At 37.6% G+C, this 17,154-nt stretch overlaps 1 protein-coding gene across 4 annotated transcripts in view; it reads left to right on the forward strand.

The window, feature by feature from the left end:
- Positions 1–17,154, forward strand: part of MTMR7 (myotubularin related protein 7) — a 46,621-nt gene that overhangs the window by 24,418 nt on the left and 5,049 nt on the right. The window contains exons 7-13 of one of the 4 annotated variants that reach the window (XM_064652774.1): positions 4,770–4,902; positions 8,982–9,103; positions 10,957–11,082; positions 11,838–11,887; positions 13,585–13,785; positions 14,993–15,133; positions 16,985–17,111. In XM_064652774.1, the coding sequence (XP_064508844.1) occupies positions 4,770–4,902; positions 8,982–9,103; positions 10,957–11,082; positions 11,838–11,887; positions 13,585–13,785; positions 14,993–15,133; positions 16,985–17,111 (900 nt within the window). The remainder of the gene's footprint in view (positions 1–4,769; positions 4,903–8,981; positions 9,104–10,956; positions 11,083–11,837; positions 11,888–13,584; positions 13,786–14,992; positions 15,134–16,984; positions 17,112–17,154) is intronic. The other 3 variants (XM_064652776.1, XM_064652777.1, XM_064652778.1) reach the window with 3 other exon arrangements.

Consider the following 17,154-nt stretch of genomic DNA (forward strand, 5'->3'; position numbering starts at 1 on the left):
TATAGCAAGACTGAGTTGCACCTGTGTAACTCCACAGATTGATCAGGGTTTATCAGGGGAATCTTAGCTAGGAACCTTGCCAGCATTGTTATCTTTAGGGGAATTTTTTCCTTTACACTGAGCTTTCTCTTTTTGTTCTTAGCAAAATATTAAGATACAGAAAAGTAAATAACTTCTAGTTGTAACTATTTACACACACATAGGAGCTATCTGTAACTATATTTCTGGTGAGACTAGCAAAATCTAGTTCCCATTATAAAATATTTTTACAGTTGTTCATAATGTTGCAAACCTCTGCCTGCTTATACTAAAATTTTCCATGGATGTTTTCTCTTGCAAGTGGGAAAATGTCAATGACCTGTGCATAAAGACAAAGGAAAGACCAGTTACTGAAGTTACAAGAATGGAGGAGACTTTTTTGAATATCTCCAGCAATTTTGTGGTTTTGAGAGAGAATTTGAAATTTGGTAAATAGTGATCTCAGATGCCATATCTCTACAACTGACTGAAAATCTCTGGCCAAGATAAAAGCTTTAGAAAAATTACACTGTGCAGAAACATAGAAACTCAGTAACGATCCAGAAGAGGTTAGAAGCTAAAAAAACATTTTGTCCAAGTTATCATGCTAGCAAACAGCTCAAGGTGATGAAGATTATATAGACTTCATTATCTGGAGGTGGGAGCAGGGATATGTTCTTTCTTACACTATGAGCAACTTCCCTGTTGAAGTGACCAAAGCACCTGAAGAAAAGAGACTAACAGGGCAAACCTTCATAAAATCCCTCATAGATGTAGGATGAGTTATAGCACAGGAAAAGGAAAAATGAGAGCAAAGGTTTGAGGAAAGGGAACAAGAAAGCTGTTTCAGTATCCTGAGATCAGGAGACAGACCCTGAAAAGGCAAGGTGGGTAAAGCTGAGAAACATGGAGTGAGGAAGGGCAACCGTGGCAGAGCTGGAGCAGAAAAAAGGAACCTGCTTAGTTGATGACTGCCTGCAGACATGGGGACTGGAGGAAAGGTGCTGAGTGCTCACAGCTGTAATGGAGGCAGGAGCCAGAAAATCAAGGCCTTGGTCTGTCTCATTGACCCAAGTCACACAGAGGACTGTAATCTGGGGACTGATTTGACCTTCAGTTCCCTCTTTTTTTTTTGGAAAACGAGGATGGTACCACCTTACTGGTGGTCCTGAAGCAAGTGGATAGTGATGATCACTAGGAAAGGATTGGTATACCATTGTGTTCAGAACAGACTTTAGATATGAAGTACAGACCTAGCTGCCTAAATAATGTTTGACAGTTTTCTAGATGTAATAATAGTTACAGCTTGTTTCCTGCCTGATGATATTGGTACTATTCCCCATTTAAGGCAGTCTTTGACTGATGGGATTTATTGCTAACGACTTACTGACTTGGCTATTAATAATGTTTTACAATATATTAATATATTAATATATTAATATATTACAATATATTAACAGAAAGGTCCCTTCCTGTAAATGTTTTTTGAGACACCTTCTGTGTGCAGTGAAAAAAACCTGTACTTTTTGGAGACTGTGGAGAGAGTGGAATTGGCTTGCTTAGCTATGAATGCCAGCGTATTTCCAGCAATGCTGGCTACCTCAGGAGCCAGTCAGGAGGTGAAGACTATTTCTTTTCACTGAACTTTTCTGTAAAAAAAGGTTTCAATGTAAAGCAATTTGTATACCAGGTTCCTACTTCGCTCTGTGTTGCAGAAATGGACTGATCTACTGAAGCTGCTGTGATCCCAGGTGCCAAATACAGCCTTGTTTCAATTTTGCACCTGCTGAGGCATTTATAAATCTAGAGCATAGAAGGGAGACGTATCAGTGGAAGAGGTTCCTGGCATTCCTCGAGGAACCTTAGCAAATGTAAAGCTAAGATATGGAGTCTGGTGCAAGGTTTCCCATTGCTGTAGGAGGCCAAAAAACTATTTTCTTCTTTTCTCATCAGAACCAGTTCCTTGCAAAGATTGTGAATATTGGTGGGTCCTTCAACTGAACATTCCCAAGTGCTCTTCATATGCTGTCCCTAACTGCACTTGGTAATCTTCAAAACAAAAAATTTGTCTGTACAAGAAAGTTTTGTTTCCACTTCATTTAAATATGCCAGGATGACCAAACGCAGAACTTTACTTAGGCCACTGTCTTTCCTCTATGTGATTCCGGAAGAAGCCCATACAAATTTACTGTTTATAGCTAAAACACATTAGTTCTATACTGTTTATAAAAAGACACAATTTGGTTATTCTCCAAATTAAAGAAAATGCCAGGAATCTTGCAAGTGGGGTCTGTTACCTTTAGAGGTTGTATCCTCATATTCACTGAGATTAATTGAGGACAGGCACCATTTAGAGAGCTTCACAACAACTACTTTAAGAGTAACAGATGGAATTTTGGTAGATGATGTGGAAAACTTGTTAGTAAATATTGTGGCAGCTGTAAAGTTTGGCAACTGATAGTATTTAAAATAAATGAGTGTCAGAAAGCCCTGCAAATTTAACCTTATATTTATTTACTTTTAAAGAGGGCTATTTCAGATTTTCTTTTAAGAAAGGATTTCTGTGATAAAATTGCTCTGCTGCAGAAACAGTTAATAGTATTTATGTACTGAGGATTAGGTCAGTTAAGGGATAGCTGATTTTTCTTTAGGATTTCAGGGGTTTGTGCTGGCTTGGACTCGTGCGTACAGATCTTTCTTCCTGAAACTATAAGGCTATTGCAGAGAGAGATTGCTTCATTTTGTTTGTTAAAGAACACTGATGTCTACTTCAAAAGAGAAAGATTAGGATTCAGCAGATAATTTATATCTTTCTATCAAGTCACACTGAGGATTCTGTCCTTAACTGACATATACTGTTCACAGGCTGTATCTTTTTTTTTTTAATTATTCATTGATAGTCGAAACATCAGCAGACTGCTGGTTGATAGACAAGCATGGGTGTTTCTGCCTGCACTTTTTCCCTGAACTGCATACTACAAGTAAAAAGAAGTTTTACCCAAGATTTAAAGTCAAAAATGCTAGTGTTATGCTAGCATAACACTAAGTTAAGTTCCTATCTTAGAGTGTGGTTTCTTCTGTTGTATCATGAAATTCATGCAATGTTTCAATTCCTAATGGTGGTCCACAAATGTAACTTTTTAGCTGTTTCCTCTGAAAGTTAAGATGTCAGGTTTGGTCCTTGGAAACCTATTTTGACATATGATGTAAAAAAGCTAGGCTTATTCATCTTGGTTGGAGGAAAGTTGGCATGCAGTGGCTCCAAATTAAAACAGAATATCAGGCATATGTGTGTTTGGGGTGGAAGAGGTCAGAAAAAGAGACATTCTTGTGTATTCCATGATGCCATTAGTCAAGTAGTGAAGTATATTATTGTGAGTTTCAGAAGTGACCACAGAAGCAGCAAATCAATAGTACTGCCTGCAGTATTGGGAAATAAACCGGAAATGGAGTTATCGGCATAGCCTCTTGTCCCTTAGGCAATGCCTAAAAGATACTGTGTTTTGATTTTTTTCATGAGCATTGGCTCTCACTGAAATGAAGATGAATCACTGAGTAGAACTGATGCCTCATGAAGTCTTTCCAAAAGCTTTATTAGTGCCCTCCAGTTTCAATGTGCCATATCCTTTGTTACTTATTTCTTAAATCTTTCCTGGGCAGAAGCTGTTAGTTGTGCTTGGAGGCATGGAGGTCCTGCCGTTTGGACTGCTTTGTCACTCCTGGAGCCTTCATATTTCTTGGGAAGTTCAAAGGCTCCCCAGCCTTACAGCATGGATTTCATAGAAGAGCAGAGACTTTATGCAAAAAGACAATTTCTTTCTATTGCACAGTGACATTTTGCTATAGGAAATTAAAAAAAGTAGATGGGGTAATGAAGTGAAAGTACTTACTTCATTTCTATCAGCATGAGTTGTCAGCCCAAAGATCAAAATTTGGCATAAGGAGCTTTTCTTTTCCACCCAAGGATCTCAAAAGGGGGGTGGGACAGGGGGGGAATAAGCATTAAAACACTCTTAATTTTATGATGGGGAGAACTGAATTAAAGAAGTGTTTTATGACTTTTCCATGTCAGGAAACAAGTAACAGATTTAAAGACAAAACTTGAGCTTCCAGCTGAATGTATTTTTTTGCTGAAGCACAGCAACTTGTTTGATAGCACCACATTACCAATGAACATATCTGTGGTAATTTTGTCAATTCAAATAATTTGTGACCTTGCACAAGTCGAGCCAAGACATTATAAAATGAGGAAAAACTACTCCAACTCTCTCTTCATTATTCCAAGCATCTGTCAAGTTTTGGATGATCTGAGTAGTAAAACACAGTAACTTCGGCAACGTTAGTGTGCACATGCTATGGAACAGTGGCACGGCAGATGAGACACTGCCACCTGCTGGGTGTATTCTGCTAGTAAACATGATGCTGCCCTAGTATGAAATCAAAATAGGCTTTTAAAACCAATTTAAAACTTTCATGCTCTTGCAGAGGAACCCTACCTAAGCTATGTTTTTTGTGTTTAACCTCACTAAAGAAGTTCACTCAAAAGCTGTGAAATCGGGATATCAGAGACTCAGCAACCCAGCACCCTGCAATAGCCTGGAAACAGATCCCTGATTCACAACCCGTTGTGTTGACATTGTGATAAATGCTTGCCTGACTTAAATCACTCTGATTTATTGCTGTAGACCACAAGCTTTGTTTTGAAAAGAAATTGCTACTGGTTTTCATCCAGTTTTCCATATGTTTTTCAGCTCAATGCAATGGCAAACAGAGCAGCAGGGAAGGGATATGAAAATGAAGACAACTACTCCAACATCAAGTTTCAGTTCATAGGCATTGAGAACATCCATGTCATGAGAAATAGTTTGCAGAAAATGCTTGAAGGTAATACTCTTTTTCATTGGAAACTAGAGGAAAGAATTGATCCTTCTGTCACACAAATCAGGGTAACTGCTCTGAAATCAGCAGCAGTGAAAACAGGTATGAAAAGAAATCTTTGCCTGTTGCAGCTGCATGCAGCTGCTGCTGGGTCTTGGGCAATGGAGCATCATGGCAACTAGTGGTGATTTCCTAATTTTACAAACATTTTGTTTCATGGCTGAAATTACTTAAGTGACAAAATTCATTTGACTTCAATGCACCTTACTGCTACTATATTTTTTTTGAAATTTACACTTTGATGGTAAAATGAGAAAAATCACTTACAGCTGACTTTGAGGCTAGTGGAAAATACAGGATTTTTATTTTAAAGCTTAGAAAAACTATGGCTTGATTTTGCATGTGTAGAAGGCAGTCATGCATTTTAGACTGTGAATTTTAATAGATGCTTATTCATGCTCTGTATAGAACATGACATATCAGGGCTATTCATGAAATTCACAGTCAATGGGCATAACCATTCAGAACCTTCATAATCCCATCCAAATTAATAATAATTGCTTAGCAGTATGTAAACCAGCACATCTGTTCTTCTGTTTCATATTTGGAGTGCATGACTGTTTAGAGGTCATCTGGGAAAAGAGTAAGGATAAATAAGCCATCCTTGACCCTCAATGGCTTGTTGATTTTTAACAAGCAAATTGTAAATAGTGCTGACTCCAGTGTCTCAGTATTTCCTTCATGTACATCATCAACAACCATCACCTCCTAGATCAGCCTGATTTAGCTATTCTTGACTGGATGCTCTGTCCATGCTCTTTTATTCTTCATCTGTCTCCCATCAACTGTATGCAAATGTAAATTGGAGATCTAAGAAGGGTTTAAATTTTTCATGACAGAAAAGCTGTGCTCTAGTTTAAAATAAGAGCATTTTATGAAAACCAGCATTAAAATGTGATGCAGATAAAATGGTCAGTCTCTTCATGACATATTTTTACTTAATTCCTTGGTCTAAGGGTCTCAGGTAGGAAAACAGAAGGATTTTTAGTTCACTAGGAAGTCTTGTTTGGCTAGGAGAGAGGCTGGGTCAATGAACAAGTCCCTTTATTTGTTCACATGAAGACCATCAAAGATAAAATAGTAAACAATCAGCCTGGCTGCATGGGGCAGTACTGTGTATACTTTTTGAGCCAAAAGTTCATGAGACTGGTCCATGGCCAAAACTTACATGTAACAAGATAATTTCTAATGCATTTAACACTTCAGGCTACTTGGGGAGCATAAATTCTTAGCATCTATTTTCAAATGAGCTTATGCTCAAAACATTTGCTTTTCTCCTAAGTTTTATATTTGCTATGTTGAAATCTCATATTTAGCAACTTGACTGATAAGATTAGAAACAGGAGTGAAGGGTGGAGGATCTTCACATGACAGACTGCAGATATATATGATTTATTCAATATATGATTTTAAAGAACTTCAATGCTGAGAACATTAGAACAAAATTTATTATTCAGTTTTCCATTGGAAAATGCACTTATATTAGGACTGTGTTCATTTCAATGATGTTTCTTTAGGAAAAAGCTGAAGAAATTAATTTATACTTATAAAAATGTCAGTATTTTCTTTCAGTAGGTAAAAAAATATTGTTTTCAGCTTTATGATTTTACTGACTATTCTGCCAATTTTATCTTAACTTTAACATGTATTTATCCTCATATAATGTTAATTTTTGGCAAATTATATCAGCATTATAAAACGATTTGATTTTTAGGATAAAATTTTTTTCAGAATATGCAAAAATGTTGAGATTAGACTGTACTCTGGAAGTAAACTGCATTTCCTTTTGGAAAAAGAAGGTTTTACTTTTTTCTCTGCTGCCTCATATTGCTTAATATAGTATGGATTTTTTTTTTTTTCATTTAAAGAGAGGTATATGTGAAGATCCCTGGGACAATTTCGATTCTATGCACAACCTCCTTGAAATCATTTTTAATATTAGAAGGACAGAAGGAATTTTCTCGTAAAGATTCAAGGGCTGAGTGAGGCTGCTCTTTGGCATTCGTGATGGGATGGGCTGCGCCGCACATCCAGGGGCCAGCCAAGACTTGACCTCCATTTGTTGTGCATTGAGGCGCTGACCCCACATGCTCCCTGTCTGTAAGGAGTAAATGTGAGCTTCTCCTCCCCTCATACCAGGAGCAGTTGTTGCTGATGTAGGAGCAGCCCTCTGATCCTTGGACTTCAGTGACAGATCAGCCAGTAAGAATGCCTGAGAGTTTGGCTCACAGCAATTATTCCTTCCTCTACTTATGGCCTTCCTGCCAGAAATGAGAGAACTGGTCCAGCATCCCCCTGTGGTACTTTTGCTGGTGGAAGAGGCAGTTTCCAACATGTGTCCTGTTTCCTCCTCTCCTCCTGCGAAATGGGCACACCACTGGATTTCTCAGAGCTCTCCCCAAGGGCTCTTGATTTTCCTGTGCCTACACCGTGGATGCACCAGGCCTTATTTCTCAAAGATTTTGGTACCTTTTCTTCTGAGATGGAAATGCCTTTTCCCCTTAGGATAAGCCTCATTATTGAATTCATAATCAAACTCAATATTGAAGGTCCAGATCTGTTGCCAAAATCATGTGAAATATACAGTGTATGCCTTTAGGACAGTCTGAACTTTGCTCAGTGAAGTGGTCAGTAAATATTGACTCTAACTGGGCAGCGGGAAGGAGCAAAGCACTGTTTCAGCCTTACCTTGGGCTTTTGTAAACAAAGACTGCAGCTTCAGCCAGAATTCAGCCACTAAGTGGTCATGCTTCCATCTGCACAGCATCATTAATCATATGAAAAGCTGTTTGCTTTCAGTGCTGCTATCTCTGCATCTTTATAAATATCCTTCAAAAATTATTTTTAAAATAACCATCTGGAAAAGGCCTCACATACAAACATTGTAAGACTTTGTATGGATACATTAGGCCATTTTATTTTTTAATTAAATGGAGTTAGGACAGTCCAATAGCCCAGATATGGTATAAAATCTGACTTTGGCTTATAAAATTAAATTCCAATTACAACGAAGGAAACTAAAATTATCCCAGTGGCCATAAATAACTGAGTCTTTTAAGATTTCTGAACCACAAGAGACCTACTAAGACATTAGTTATTGACAGATTATACATTAACATGGTAAAACCCATGACATTTTTCACTGTATTCTGAAAATGAATTTCACCGGCTAATATTTTTTCCTTAAAAGCAGTATGACACTACATGGATAAAAAGAAAGGTATAGTCTGTTTATGAGGTGAATTTAGTATCTCACTGTTGAAAACAGACTGCACCAAATTTCATTGAGTATTTGTTTACTGCTGGGCTGAGGTATTTGATTTAGATTCCAATTGCTCTTTTTTTCTTCTAATGCCTCAAACTTTCTAATATTAGAAGTTAGACACTTGGATACAGCCAAACCTAAACTTAAAGTAAAAACTGAGAGATTATAATTTTTTCCTTCAAACATGGCATAGAATTTGGAAGGTTTTCAGGAAAATATTTTCCTTGATGAATTATGGCTTGTCCTCACCATCGGAATACTTACTCTAAGTGAAGCTTTAGTAAGCTTTCATTCTGGGATGGAGAAGTGTAGTTGCTTTAATTCAACCACCATCATCTATGGTGATGCTGGGAGTAGAAGGCAGTGGCTGTCTGCCTGTCTGCCAGTAGAAATCATGTGCTTTCTGTTTCCAAGCCCTCATTATTAAATACACAAGCCCCTCCCAGGAGTTTGAAAACTTCACTCCCGACACAGTTTTGGAAAATCTGTGCTTCACAGAAGGATGCATTTGGTAAACTGTTTGCAATAGACTTTATGACAGCTTCTCTTTTTAACTTAAATCAACATACTGGGTGAAATTTGAACAAGCCCTGTTTCTTAAATATATGTGCTTTTTCAATGGTGAGGTTTGACTGTGAATTAGTCATTCTTTTGAAAAGATGCATGTTTTACACAGGAGATGTCTGAAGAAGAGATAATTCTGAGGCTGAACAGTCAGTGAAGCTTAAGGGACTCTAATTACTGTACGTTTAAAATGTAGCTTATTTTGCAGTTTGTGAGCTGAAATCACCTTCAATGAGCGACTTCCTATGGGGCCTAGAAAATTCTGGCTGGCTGAAGCATATCAAAGCCATTATGGATGCTGGCATTTTTATTGCAAAGGTAAAGTGTGTAAAATGAGATCAGAACTTGCAGTAACCAGACACAGAAAGTGAGGACCAAATTCGCTGCTTGTGGGTAACTTCTTTTATCTCTTCAGTGATGTTATACCTGAAAATAGCCCATCTTGCAATGCATCATGTATGAGGAGAGACGTTTCTTAGATGCTGTTGTGTGGACCTTTTGCTAATATGATAAAAAAAGTTTGTGTCCTTTTGTACTAAAGCCTCTACTAGCCCTTAACTTGTTATGCCAGGCATTTGAATGTCCTTACTTAACTCCCCAGCAGTGATTGTTACAGTTCCTTTCCCTATTTCCCCTGCCTCCTCCACTGGTTTCTGGACATTATCTTTGTTGAAGGTTTCTGGTATTATATAAAATTAACTAATGTGTTATCCCCTCTGAGTTATCAGGCAACCTGGACCAATTCCTGTATATTGCCATGGCCAAACTCTCTAGCAGTTTCTACTCTTATATAATTGAGAAATATTCCAGAAAACAGTTGTTGGCTTTAATAAGAAATTATTTCTCCTAATCTCACCCAAAGTAATGCAGATATTTGTCATTTACCAACAGTAGCTTTAATTTTATTACTTCCTTCCTTGTGCTCTGTCTTTTACTGCTATTTTTGAGATTACTATTACAATTTCTTATAGGGCATTTTATTCAAATGATGTGCTACATACAGCTGTATGATACAACTGTATGATGTGCTACATACAACCATATAGATAAAACTTCATGGATTTCCCTCCTCACTAACTGCTTGTTTCTCTTGCTCTACTACCTTTCATTAGCTAATAGAAATCAGGTCTTTAGCTTTGCCAACTTTTCCCCAGTGGCTAGTCTTAAAATTCTGTCAAAAAATGTTATCCTTTATTGATAACCTTGTTAGCCTTGTGCCTCCTCGGACATGCGTTTTGAACCATTCTTATTTGTACAGTTCCCAGTTCTTAGTTCTTGGTCCTCTGCCCACAGGCCTTCTATTTTAGTAGAATTAACTTGTCTCTTGAGATAAACATAGAAAATTTAATATTATTCCTCATTCCCTATTAAGCCCAAACTTAACTTAAATGTTTATTTTTCTAAGCAGTGTCTTTCCTAACCTATTTTGTTTTCTACTCCCTAAATTTAGTTCTCTTTAGAAATGACAAAGGCCAAAACCTTTAGAACTAAAAAAAAACCCAACAACCAACCCTCAAGTTCTAAAAATAATGCAACACCAGACTGGAGAACTTAGTATCATCTCTTCTTTATGTGTTTATGTATAAAATGGGATCCTCTCTCACCAGTTTTTACATTAAAGATACTGATAAAATCTTGCTTATTAGATATGGAAGTTTACCACTACCACAGGTTTCCCCACAAATCTTTGCAGTATGTCATCAGTGCAATGCAGTGTACTGTAATAACATCCAGGCTAGCGCTGGCATTGGAAGCAAAAATTGCCCTTATTGACATTACCATCAAGATGAGAAATTAAGAGCCATATTTTAAGTATGGCGATTCTGTTACTGGTATGTGAGTTAGAGCGTTAACTCCATCTGAATCTGCTGTAGGTACTTGTCCGCTCTGACAGATTGATGTATTTAATTGAAACAAATCCCACATCCTCCTATAGTGGGACTTAAACGGGTGATGCTCCACCACCATATTGCACAGGATGGAATGAATTAAGACTTTTCAAATGAAAGGAATAACACGCAACATTATTCAAGAATTCTGTTGCAGAATAAAAAAATTAACCAAGTTTCCCAGTTCCCATATTAATACTCTATGGCGCTACCTCACTGTTCCCCTCTTACCATTGTCTTCCTCCCTGCTTGTGAAATTTCTGACTTTTTCTGTGTCCTTAGGCTGTGGCTGAGGAAGGTGTGAGTGTGCTTGTTCACTGCTCTGATGGCTGGGATAGGACAGCCCAGGTTTGCTCTGTAGCAAGCCTTCTATTGGATCCATATTACAGAACTATGAAGGGATTCATGGTAAGCAGGTTCTTTTACAGAGTAAATAAAGTAATATGGCATCACTTAAGATTAATATCTTTTAATGGGAAATAAACTTTCCTTAAATATACCTTTTTTTTTTTAAGTAGGAAGGCAGGTTTCTATCCATCCACATTAAAGTCTTCCAATTTCTGTATGAAGTGTTATCAAAGGTGGGGATCAGTTGGGCACCTTTTTGTTTTTTTCCTAACTTAGACCAAGAAACTTTCTCGCAGTCCAAGGAGCTTTTGTGCAAGCAAGAATTTGTATTCATTTGCAGTAAACATTATAAATTTGAGTGTCAGAAGTGTGTGTTTTCTAGGCATTAGATTGCAATGAGCAGCTATGTTGGAAAATCTGTTCCTTTCCCATGTATATCAGCAGTGGTAAAGCATCTAGGAATGCTTATCAAGTTACTGGTCACATGTTAAAAAGATGTTTGAGACATTTATAAGTTCTTTTTAGAAAGTGAGGAAGCAAGCTAATTGAAGTGCTGAAATACTGGCATCCTATTTGCATCCATGAAGAGTGCTGCTTTCCCTGAGCTTGCAGCAGTGCTCATCACTCATTGTTTTTCTGCTAATTCTGAAAATTATTTGGGATTCTAATACTGCTTGCTTCATCATTCTTGCTTGCCACTGCTTATTCTAAGAATTAATTGGGATTCCAATGCTGCTTGTTTACACCACTCTTCTGCCTGTTTCAACATGTGTCGACTCTACTCCACAACACTGAACACAATATTCTCATTTTAGGTGTTAATTGAAAAAGATTGGGTTTCCTTTGGTCACAAATTTAACCACAGGTAAGGTGGTGGTAAGGTTTTCATATATATGCATGTGTGTGTGTGTGTGTGTGTGTGTGTGTGTGTGTGTTTACGTTGTCAGTATCTGCTGCCACACCAGTTTTACTTCTTCGCTGCCTTACAAAGCATATCAACAGAATGCCCTCAGGAAACTGCCATACCTTTTTCTCCTACTATATAATTCATCTGTCTAGAAAAGTCAAAGGGAAATATTTTTGTATCAATCTTTTCTTGTATCTGCACTCCAAAACCACTATTGGGAATCCCGAGTGCTGGTCTTGCAGTTGCTGTGAGCACTGAGAGGTCCATGTGAGTGAAAAGTAGTATGTAAGTGGCTTGCAAAATCCCTTTGGACTCCAGTAGATCTTTCAGTAGTGCCAAGGCTCCTCACATTCCCTGTTCGGCAAAGTCTACATCTTCCAAGACAGTACTTAATCTTAGGCATGCCTGTGAGTTGTCTCTTACATAAAACATACTCTTCCTATTACTGTCTGTTCTAACAAAACCAGCAGAATTTGTTCAGAAACGTCAGGCAAAGTGAAGTGGAAAGTAATTTATTTGGGCAAGTTATTTTGAACATCCATCCAATGTAAGTGCTGTAATGTTTGAAGACTTTATATGTTTAAACATGGATAAATATTCACATTTTCTTTCTTTTTTGAATTTCCTTTTAGTTTCTGTAAAAATAAAAAGTGCAATTTTTATATTGGTGTTTAATTACATTATATAGCTTGATTTGAATATAAATTTGTTATAGTTTCAAAAAACACAATAAAGCTTTCAGGAAATCTGTGCAGCTCCATACCACCTGTGAAATTCCAGCAGGAATTACTTCATTTAACATGATACTGTCAGTTGTCTATGATTATCAGTGGTAAAAGGTACTATGAAATGCAATAACCACTGGTAGCTTTGGTTTGCTGTGCAGTGTTGCTATATTTTCTTGGATAATAATATCAGAAGTTTCAAGTGTAGATGTTTAAGGAATTCCACTCTGTTGGCATGTATATATATATATATACATATATACATAAATACACACACATGACAAGAATAATAATTGATTGAAAATTCTTCTTCCTATTATGTAGACTTATATTTTTTACCTCTATGTGTTTTATATTTTGAGGCTCCTTTTCTTCATTGCAAGTGGTTCCAAGAGGCATTTTTATGGATAGAAAATTTGATGTTCACTTGACAGTTACAGCATGTAAACATTTCCCACCTTCTAAAAATTTCACCAAGAGAGGGCAGCTTTAACCTGTTTTCTGCCGAGGTTATTCTGTACCTCTCCTGCTGTTTTCTGGTTTGGGGAATGGTCTGCTATTAAGAGACTGTCTTAAGATACACTTTTGTCATTAAGTCATAGCAGTCATTCTTATGATGACATATTACTGTGGTATAACTTTATATTAATAGCATTAAAGCATGGCTATGCAGCAGTCAGCTGTTTGTAGGGGGAAGGTAACAAGACACCCATAAAAGGCTTTTTTTGTTAGTAATTCTGCCTTCATTCTACTCCATGATTCTTGCATCATTTTTGTAAGTAAAAAAATATACTGGTAGTTGAGATTTTAGAAATGAATGCCTATGATGTAAGCTGCACACTAGAAGTGAGGGGTTTGTTTTCATTAGTGTTAATTCAGTTTTCCTACAAGAATTCAGGTTTTAATTAAATGTATCTTGTCTTGTTTCAGGTATGGCAATTTAGATGGCGATCCAAAGGAGATATCACCTGTTATTGACCAGTTCATTGAATGTGTTTGGCAATTAATGGAACAGTTTCCTTGTGCCTTTGAATTCAATGAGAGATTCCTCATCCACATACAGCATCATATCTATTCTTGCCAGTTTGGGAATTTCCTGTGTAACAGCCAGAAGGAGAGACGAGAGCTGAAGTATGAAAGTAGCATATTATGCATTTGATTTCTTTAGTAGCATATTTACATATGGGGTCTGTGGCTGGTGGTGTATTGAGGAGTCAGACATTAACCTGCAGTCTGACTCCAGTCTGACATTAACATCCAGTCAGCATGTATGTGTTTTCATAAGGCGTAGGGTGCCTGTTGTCTTCTGGCAACACAGATTAATACCACAAAAAGTTGATCCTCTGCAGTGTAGCTCTGCTGGGAGTGTAATCCATGGTGTGCGTGACAGGGATTAGTGAAAACAGACGAGCATTAGTCCTTCAGCCATGTGGGCCTACCTTTACTGCAGCACTAACAACATACAAGGCAAGCTGTCCCTGTAGCTCTGATATAAGATGATACTAACTCTAGTTAAGTTCTCAGTTCAAGAGTTACTGCTCTTCTGTGTTTTAACCTGTCTTTGGATCTCAAGTCAGGCCATTTAGTTTTGTTCTCTCAGGTACTTCCTCATGAACAGCCTTTTTGTCTGATAGCCCTCCCTAGGACTGAGTCAGCAAACTATCCGTCTGCTGCCCGGCCCCAAAGCAATTATGAATTAATCTTCCTGCCCTTAGGCCCAAACAGAGACAGCATCATCATTCCCGGCAATGCTGATGTTTGTATCCATTTCCTGGGGCCCTGGGTCCTCAGTACAGGATGATATCCATCACTTTTCTCGTGTACCCTGATCATGTCAGCAGTAGCAATGAGACGAAGGTGGCAATTACTGCTGGCTGCTGCCATTTGGTCCCTTTCACTGCTTATGTGCAGAGTAGCCACAGTGCCACAGTCCATTTAAAATCAAAACCTTCACAGATCATCATATCCCAAGACCCAATTGCATAAGAAATTGCAGTTCAGTGGGGTAGGAGTGCTTTTAAATGTGGGCATTCTTTTGGTGCAGAGATCAGCCTGAAAGCTTACTTTATGCAAGTGATCCTCTTCACCTTGCAAAGGAACCAGTCTCTCCACCTTTTCTCTCCAGCTGCTCTCGCTTCATGGGAAGTGGATTGGATTTTGCCTTTTGTAATCAACAAAGGAATATGGGTCTCTTTCTCTATACTTCTTACTTAAGTCTGATTTTGGTAAGGAAGCTGATTGTAAATGGGGAGTGCAGAGGACTAGAATGCTCCATCTAAGCTTTAGCTATTCCTAAACTGTAGCAGACACTTTAATATATTTTTATTTTTTTTTTCAGAATCCAAGAACGAACATATTCATTATGGGCTCACTTGTGGAAAAATCGTGCTGATTACCTGAATCCTTTATACAGGTCAGACCACAGTCAAAACCAAGGGACCCTGCACCCACAGATAGCTCCATGCAACTTCTTGTACAAGTAGGTACTATCACTTGCTACAGAAAATTGTAGGATGCATTAATACAGAATAGAGTGACTTCATATACAAGTATTTCTCATTCTGTAAGGCAGTTTATAGAGAGTAAATTCAATCTCAGATACAATGTGTTTGCTCCTTGTGTGCTCATAGTCAGCAAACACCTCTGCACGATTCCACAACAGAGTATTAGTCTGAAAAGAAGCTTAAGATTAAAGCTATATTGATAGTTGTGTGTCCTAATTTCATGGTTACTCACTTCTTCCACTGAGAAATGCCTCTTTCAATTCTGTTCTTGTCTGTGATTTCTAAATTTATAGTTGCTTTAACTTCTTCCATCCCGAGATTTTTTGATGTTTATTTGGATCAATTGGTGTCAAAAATAAAAAGGATCTTTTCAAGAAAAGATTGCTAAAAGATTGCTAAAATGAGTGTTTAGTAAAACAAAAAGGAGACTTTCCCCATGTTGTTGTTATACCTCAAAGTAAGTTTTACTTGATATTTTTTAAAAAATGTAACAAAATATCATCCTTTTTGAAACATTACTATTGACATTCTGACTTAGTTGTGCCATTAATCTTAACACATTTAAGAAGAACTTTAATAAAAATTCATGAAAATTGTGATTTAAGTAAAACTGATCAGTTTGTTTTCCAGTTGCAAGTAATAGCACCTGTTAAAAACTCAATAAAAATCCTAAATTACAGAAATTTAATTCTTTCATGTCTACTATACCAGGCTTAAAAACAATTTAAAAATAGTCATTAATTGTATTCTTTGGGAGAGTGGGATTTATAAAAGAAGTACTGATACAACAGATCCTCCAATGGATGAGTAATCCTGTTGATTTTAATGGAATTACTTGGGTGCGTAAAGATTTCCAAGCAGGAGCTATCAGATGATAAACTTAAGGGGGAATGTGATTAAACAGTATACTATTGGGATAGGAATAATAAGCCACCAATGAGCACGCACGTGCTCCAAAAATATCTGTCAGCTACTTGGCTAGACAGCTGCAGCTGATGGCAGGGCTCAGCTACTTAACCTGTCTGCTGAACTGGTTACACTCAGTCTGGCTGTGGCCATAGTGTCAGGAAGGCAGAAGACAGAAGAGCCCTAGAGTAAGCTAGAGTCCTTTCCTCCTGAAAATGAAAAATCAACTTAACTGTTTAACTAAAGGTTTGTCAAGTAGTTTCACAGAACAGGAAGAGAAATTGCCAATGTATATAATTGCTTCGTCCATAGGCAGTTTAAAATGTCAGTTTAAATTGTAAGAGAACAGAAAACCATACTGGTTTTTATTCATGATTTTTAACCCTTTTTTACAGTGGACTCCCCTCCCATTAACTGTCTACACCTCCCTGCCCCCCCAGCCCCAGACAAAAACAAGCATACAGAATCTCAAAGTTGACTTCATGAGAAGTTAAACAATTGAGAACTAGGAATATGAAAAACTGTCTTTACCCTTGGCTGTTCTATAAGTACCATTTTGCTGGAGCCCATAGTGTAGAACAACAAAATAATACAAAAAAACCCCCACAAAATTTTGCATTCAGCTATGTGATCTAAGTCAAAGCTACATTCATCTTTCTTTTTATTACATATCAAAATTGGTTCAAGGTACTTATGTCCACAGAGCTGCACCTTCAGGACAGAGCAAATGCAAATGAACAACGAACCTTGCCAAATACTCTATGAATTTATGTGTATGCACTCTAATGACACATAAGCCATGGATGGATCATTTAGAACAATGTCTGGGGAAAAAAAAAAAAAGAAAAAAAGAGTGTGCATTTATGTCTCATGATGCTACCTCACTAAAAGAAAATTCCTGACATTCCCATTAATTCCAGGTTCTGGAGTGGTATGTACAACCGCTTTGAAAAGGGGCTGCATCCTCGGCAGTCAGTTACTGATTATCTGATGGCAGTGAAGGAAGAAACACAGCAGCTGGAAGAAGAGCTGGAGGTCTTAGGAGAGGTAATAAACACTTGAGCTTGATACCCCAGACTTGGTAACTGAT

Source organism: Pseudopipra pipra, chromosome 4, assembly GCF_036250125.1.
Source record: "Pseudopipra pipra isolate bDixPip1 chromosome 4, bDixPip1.hap1, whole genome shotgun sequence".
NCBI classification, from domain to species: Eukaryota; Metazoa; Chordata; class Aves; order Passeriformes; family Pipridae; genus Pseudopipra; species Pseudopipra pipra.